General features: G+C 39.1%; 1 protein-coding gene across 3 annotated transcripts in view; it reads left to right on the top strand.

Annotated features, from left to right (window-relative positions):
* Positions 1-7,005, top strand: part of LOC130559888 (inactive dipeptidyl peptidase 10-like) — a 41,093-nt gene extending 34,088 nt beyond the window's left edge. For all 3 annotated transcript variants that reach the window (XM_057343209.1, XM_057343206.1, XM_057343207.1), the window contains 11 exons: positions 109-230; positions 977-1,021; positions 1,129-1,227; positions 1,349-1,418; positions 1,729-1,923; positions 2,048-2,102; positions 2,194-2,293; positions 2,385-2,443; positions 2,522-2,594; positions 4,983-5,056; positions 5,711-7,005. In XM_057343209.1, the coding sequence (XP_057199192.1) occupies positions 109-230; positions 977-1,021; positions 1,129-1,227; positions 1,349-1,418; positions 1,729-1,923; positions 2,048-2,102; positions 2,194-2,293; positions 2,385-2,443; positions 2,522-2,594; positions 4,983-5,056; positions 5,711-5,848 (1,030 nt within the window). In that variant the 3' untranslated portion in view covers positions 5,849-7,005. The remainder of the gene's footprint in view (positions 1-108; positions 231-976; positions 1,022-1,128; positions 1,228-1,348; positions 1,419-1,728; positions 1,924-2,047; positions 2,103-2,193; positions 2,294-2,384; positions 2,444-2,521; positions 2,595-4,982; positions 5,057-5,710) is intronic.
* Positions 7,006-7,302: the final 297 nt, after the last annotated feature.

Here is a 7,302-nt window from a genome sequence, read left to right on the forward strand (position 1 = left end):
AAGGGTTATACATCCTAAATGAAAGAACACGCAATTAAACTGCAGCTGAAATATGTTATTGTTAAAATAATCAGGCATCTGATTTGTAATTTTTTTGCGTGTCAACAGCGTGTCAACAGTGGGATTGTTTCCACGGCGATGTCTGACATGTGAATTGAATAAAGCTCATTGCACGTTCTTCAGTGCAGTTTTTAGCCCCAACAAACAGCACGTCATACTACACTGCAAAGGTATGAAGAAGGGACACCATTATTCATAGTTGACTGTATATCTCAGCCAGTCAATCAAGTTTTAACGAAATGCAGATTTATTTAAGCCTATCTCGAGGGGGAAACTGTTCTCACTTGTAAATGTAGAGTTGTGTACTCTACTTATTGTTGGCTCTTAAGGCTAAATGTAAAATGCTCTCTCATTTGTGAGTTGATGTGGATTAAAGTGTCTGCTGAATTAATACATTTGGAATATATGAGTATTGTATTGCATGCTATAGTGATAGTTCTTCTGGTCTTCTGTGGAAGGCGCAGGACCTTAAAATGTTGCTTGTGCAGACAATGCTCTATCATCACTGCGTTCATGTGTTTTGGAGGAGCCGTGGCTCAAAGCTACCTTACTATTGCTCTCCTCTTCGAAACAGTCAACCCTATCTTTAAAGGAGTAGTTCAGTATAAAATTTAAATTTCATGATAATTTACTCACCCACATGTCATAAAGACATATAACGTGTCATTCAACATCCAAGAACTTTTGAATGGTCTTCTTTCTCCACACTCATAAACACTGGGTCGGAACTTCCATTGATGTCAAATATGAATAACGTGAACTTTATTTCAGGGAAACCTACTGTAATGACTCTGTAATGAAAGGACTGTGAGTCTGTAGAATCAGCATTAGAATGGCCACTTATGATTCTACAGCGAGCGTCAGGACATAGTAGTGTTGATGCTGGATCTCACTGGTTGATGTGGTTAATCTGCAGGTCCAGGAGCGCCAGCGGTGATCATACACACTTTAAACACTGCAAGTGAGTTCTGATCTCTTCATCATCTGTGTTGTGATTCAGATGTTTCTAGATCATTCCTCCACAGCACAGTTGTACAAAAAAGTCTTATGCTTTTAATCTCTTGTCAGATTATTACATATTAGAAAATAACGCAGTCCTCAAAGCTGCTCTCAGATACAAAAGAATCCAAGTGACGGAATACAGAAGCATCCAGACTGACCACTTCGGTAAAGTTTTTATATTCAATTCAATCCAATTTTTTTCATTTCTTGTGCTTTAAAAGCATTAAATTGATCATTAAACATTTACATAATATTCTTCCTGTGAAACCATCTGCTGTTCTTTCAGAGTTGCCGCTAAAGATTGCATATCCACCCGACTTCTCTGAGTCACGTACTTACGCTCTTCTTCTGCTGATGTAAGCAGATCTTTGTGTGTGCGTGTATGTGTGTGTGAGTGTGTGTGTGAGATAACAGCTCCATGTGATATTCACATTCATATGATGGCAGTTTTGAGGTCAGTTTCATATTTTGACAGTGTTTTGTGGAGACAGGATAATATTTGTTGCCACCCTTGCCTGGAAGACAACATGAGTAAAAAAGTACTACAAAAGTGTGGAGTGTGACAAAATTCTATTTTTTTGACACAATTTTAGTCTGTAACTGTTGTATGTTTACAAACAAAATGTGATTATGCACCTGAAGCCGTGTTTTTTCTGTGTGCATCAGTGATAGTGCCCCTGGTGGCCAGCAGGTGAATGAGCAGTATTCACTTGACTGGGACTCTGTGCTGGTCAGCTCCGACAGCGTTATTGTGGCCCGTCTGGATGGCAGAGGGAGTGGCTTCCTGGGTCAGAAGGTTTTACAGGAGGTGCACAAGCGTCTGGGAGTTGTGGAAATTCAGGATCATCTGACTGCTGTTAAGTAAGAATAATGCATGGATTGGTTTTGCACTTAAGAAAGTTAATTATGTCTTTATTTACTGACCGTTATATTGACATTAGCAGCATGTGTACACTGCTTTGAGATGCTTTTTCTTCTTTTTTAGTTACCTGTTGAAACTGCCTTACATTGACCGATCCAGGATTGGTGTGTTTGGTCAGGTAAGATGCAGTTTGATTATCGTCTGACCTTTAGGTCACATTCCACTCATGTAGGCATCATCGCTATTGTTGCTGTTGTGTCTTTCTGCAGAACTATGGCGGAAATGTCGCACTTCAGCTCATTAAATCTACTGAGAATTTGTTTCGCTGTGCAGCGGCCATGTCACCTGTCACTGACTGGACTTTGTATGGTAAATTCTCCACCCTAATGCTTGTAATGGAAACAGAGTTAAACATGAGGATGGAGTAAAACTGATCAGTGGCTCTCTCTCTGTCTCTCAGCCTCTGCATTCTCTGAGCGTTATCTAGGATCTCCTCTCCAGGATGACAACAGATATCAGGTCTGTTCTGGTCTAATGTTTCTAAACTCAAACTCTGATGAGAGGTATTTGAAATGTAACATAAAGTTTTATTTGTAGTTATCCAGTGTGCTTCAGAATCCACAGGGCTTTAGGGACCAAACACTAATGTTATTACATGCTACTGCAGATGGTAAGTGCTATCAGTGTGTGTGTGCGTGTGTGTGTGTATGTGTGTGTGTGTAGTAGGGTTGTCACGGTACCATAAACATGTCTTACGATACTATACCAGCTGAAGTATCTCGATACCAAGTAGTATCACGATGCTGTGCCATATAATTCAAATCTATACAAAAAACACAGATTTACATGAAACATTTGTATTTACTATAGTAAACTGTATTATACTTTGCACTAGAATATGTTGTTGTATTAACTGTAGTAATTGGATAAATTATAGCAAATACATTTACATTTAGTCATTTGTAAATACTATAACTACTGTAGTATACTTAAATATTTACTCTGATAAGACTCAAAAACACTAGTATCTATGAGTTTTAGTAGTTTACTGTAGAAAATACTAAAGTACACTAGATCATTTTTCACGTAGGAACTAATTCAAATGTTGGACAAATTTAATTGATACAGCAGTCTTTATAAAGGGAAATATTAGGCTTACTTTAAATGCAGAACTAAAACGGCCAGTAGGTGGCGTCAATTTTCCACTGAGTTAGTGAATCATTTAACCAACTCGTTCAAATCGCCAATTTGAATCATTAACTCGTCCGAGACATTCAAAACACACATTCATTTTGGAGATAAACACCGCAAAAAGGCAGATGTAAGTGTTCAAATAAATATAATGCGCATATGCAACATTAACTACGATACTACCGTTTCAAAAATAGAGAGGCATCGCCGGTATTTTGAAGCTTTAGCATCGCGATGCTACCGCAGCACCGGTACACCGTGCAACCCTAGTGTAGGGAGGGGAGGGGGGTGGGGGTAGCTGGCTACTATCATAAACCTCGATAACACGACATTTGAACACCAACGCTTCTACTTGGCCATCAAACACAAAAACGCCCCCATACAACAAACACTGCAAAACCGGACACCATCAACACTCAACAGCGTAACCAAAGACTCATATGGCACTACTATACCGCATACCTTCACTCCACCACTTACACATTGGGAATTGAGCTTTGATCACTTACAGGTTCTCATGTAGTTTTGGACATGAAATCGGAAAATGCCTCTGTCTTGATGCTTACATACTCCAGAGGTGGGTAGTAACGCGCTACATTTACTTCGTTACATTTACTTGAGTAACATTTTGGAAAATATGTACTTTTTAAGTAAAATTAAAAGTGTGTACTTTTACTCTTACTTGAGTAAATTTCTAATAGAAAATCTGTACTTTTACTTCGTTACATAACTTACATTGCGTGACGTTCCTTCGTTCCTTCATTTTAAAATATGCTTTTTAAAACGCGTTGTTTATTTCAAGGTTGTCGTCTCTTTTTACGGGCATTCCCGAGTGATCGATTCTTTTGAGTCGATTCTTTTGAAAGCATTAATTGAACAATGGGCAAAACCATTTGAATAGGCTAATGAATCAGTTCAAATGATTTGTTCAGTTCGCAGCACGATCTGAATCATCTGAAGCAGGATTACTCACTCCTCGTAGCGCGAAACTTAAGAACACGCAGAACACAAAGAGCGTTGGATGAAGTGGATATTAATCTATATCTATACAATCAAAACTGCAAATGTGTCATATTGTTTGCCAGCAATGATAAATGCCCGCCATATGCGCGCACCCGCGCGACCTGTTCGTCAGACACGCAACATGCGCGTTACCTGTCAGACACAGAGACGTGGGCTTGCAGAAATATACATTTGAAGAACAGAAGGAAGAAAACTTGTTGATGGGCGTGTGGTTCACTGTTTACTGTTTGTTTACAAGTAAGAGCGTTTCACAACACACACGTGACACAACACGAGAAAACATGAGCTTTGTTCAAAAATGTGTATTTCATTTAAGAGAGCACTGCAGATGTTCTAGATCATCTTAGGAAATGCTCTGAGTTTAGTTCATGCTTTAGTTTGACATGGTCTATTATTCTAAATAAGTTGTGTAAACTACATTGACATCAGGACTAGATGAAATTTACAGAAATGCTTGTCTCTTCTGTGTTTGTCTATTCTTTAGTCTCTCTAGTATGTTGCAAAGATATCTGTTCATGATAATTAAAAATATTGATTAAAATGTAATATTAAATTATTGGCGTTAATATTAATTTTATGTAGTAGGCCTATATAATCAGATACAAAGTATCTAAGTAACTAGCTACTTGAGTAGTTTTTTCATTGCATACTTTTTTACTTTTACTCAAGTAGTTTTTAAACTAGTGACTTTTACTTTTACTTGAGTAACAATTGCTCTAGTTACTTGTACTTTTACTTGAGTAAAGATTTTGGCTACTCTACCCACCTCTGATTACTACTATTGCAACCGATGAAGGCATACTGATTTTAGATTTTCTAACGAATGCCATGTTTTTCCCTTCAGCAAACATTCATTTCCAGCACACAGCTGAGCTTATTAAGAACCTTGTGAAGGTTGGAGCAAACTACACTCTACAGGTACTAAAACAAGCTACAAACAGATTTAACTTTCCACTAGCCATGCATCATAGGCATGGTTTTTCACGCATTGTTGTATTTTTATTGACCATGGAATTTAGATTTAATGTTGATTATTTTAACCACTTAGGCCAAAGTCAGAATGAGCGCAGGCACATAGTTATCATCTGTTTAAAACAGGTGTGTGAAAGCTGCTCCTGGAGGGACATAGCTTGTCTATGGAGGGACGTAGCTTTGTTTGTTTGTTTGTGTTGTTTGCTCTAGTATGTCTTTGTCATTGCTCAGTAGCAGCAGATCAAGTCCACCACCACCAAACCAAAAATGTTGTTTCATAGAGTAGGATCTAATAGAAATTCAGTATTCCTGCTTCAGTGTTAGTTTTGAACCCGTGAGAAAATGCTGCGGCTGAATCTAGCAGACCCGCTATTGAGGATGCCTTTATAGTAGTGTTAGACAAACTTGATGGACAAAAGAAGGGCTTTTATTTGAATGAAAAAGGAATAAACCAATAGACAAGTTGTTTTATCAGTCAGACTTTACTGTAGGGGTCCCAAAACTTGTTCCTGAAGGGCCTTTTTCTTTGTACCTCAATGTACTTTTAGCAGGTTAGTGTGTTGAATGTGTAGCTTGAACTCACTTGAACTTTTTGTTTAGATTTATCCAGATGAGGGTCACTTCTTGTCCAAAAACAGCAGACGGCACGTGGCGGCGACACTCAGCAGCTACTTCAGATCCTGTCTGCAGGAGGAAATGCTTCCTGTCAGCGAGGAAGAGGAGGAGGAGGAAGAGTGAAGATGACATGCACGCACACGCACAATGATACAACACATACACATTGGGACAGTAAAACACACTGGACATTGAGACAAACATATAAAGCAGAACGCACAGACACACACTGTGTGCACTGACACCTACTGCTCTGAGAGAGAGAGAGAGAGAGAGAGAGAGAGAGAGAGAGAGAGAGTATACTGTATATGCATGTGTGTGGATGGATGGATGGATGTGTTAGGTATGTCAGAGTGTGTTTCTGTGTACCTGGCTATTAGATTTGGGTTGGAAATGGATTGAAATTCAAAGACACTAATGGAATAGTTCACATATCACCAAGATCTTCAAGTGGACTGGGCTTCTCTGATTGGCTCATCCACAGCACAGACTCGTCCATCAGCCATTGCATGCCATTTTGCTTCACTCTCCATCTACCTGTATATCATCCTTCAGAAGGAGCACTACATTCTGACTGTCATTTCACAGAAAAGGCTCACTGTCTCCATGACAACGGCTCGCTGAGAAGAACTGTAAATCCATCCAGCAAAGCCTCAAGGATCTGTATGTCTAGTGGATTCTGCGTTGCTGGTGTATGTTGTACAGAAGGTTTTATGTTGGATTACAGGAGAGAGTTTTCATTCATCACAGATTTTCTGTCTCTGAAATGCTTTTATATGGGCTCTATGCATGCGTGACTTCCGCGTTTCACGGTCAGAACCTAGACAATTTCCAGTTGGGGAGACTTAAAGCGGAGAGAAATGGAAAAATGAGAAAATATTTAAATTTGGCAGATGCTGTACATTGCGACACACATTAGTGGTATATAGAAGTGCTGTTCTACCATATTTGAAATGATACTTTCATAAGTTAACATTTCGTTATAACATTCAAATATGGTAGAACGCCACTTCTATTATCTATTGTACTATTTTCTAATTTTTCCATTTCTCTCTGCTTTCTAATTTTTCCATTTCTCTCTGCTTTAAGTCTCCCAACAGGAAACTGCCTAGGGTTCTGACCGTGAAACGCGGAAGTCACGCATGCATAGAGCCTATTGCTGACTGTTTAGTTTTGCTGTCGAGGTGGGGAGTGAGGGTGAAGGGGGTCTGGTTGATAGTTATTGTGCTCTAGTTATGACATTTATGATTATAAATAAACGGTAGTCAGACCCAACACTGGCTAAGTTTGAAGTGTGTTTCATTTGCAATAGCAGTACTGTACTGTACTGTAGATCTGCTGATGGTTTGAGTGCTCCTGTAGGCCACAGAAACATTGCAGCACAGAATGCAATGGTCCTGAACATTTCCTTTCGTACTCAGTCATTGTAATTAGGTTCCAGTGAACTTTGTTTAAGATTTATTGTAGTCAAGATTTAGTCTTAATACCTGTCCAGGAAACCGCCCCTAACACCATGTCTACACCGCAACAAGCAGCGCAACATGACACGTCAAATGCATTTTTCTAATGGGTTCGTC

Source organism: Triplophysa rosa, linkage group LG10 (assembly GCF_024868665.1).
Source record: "Triplophysa rosa linkage group LG10, Trosa_1v2, whole genome shotgun sequence".
In the NCBI taxonomy this organism is placed as follows: Eukaryota; Metazoa; Chordata; class Actinopteri; order Cypriniformes; family Nemacheilidae; genus Triplophysa; species Triplophysa rosa.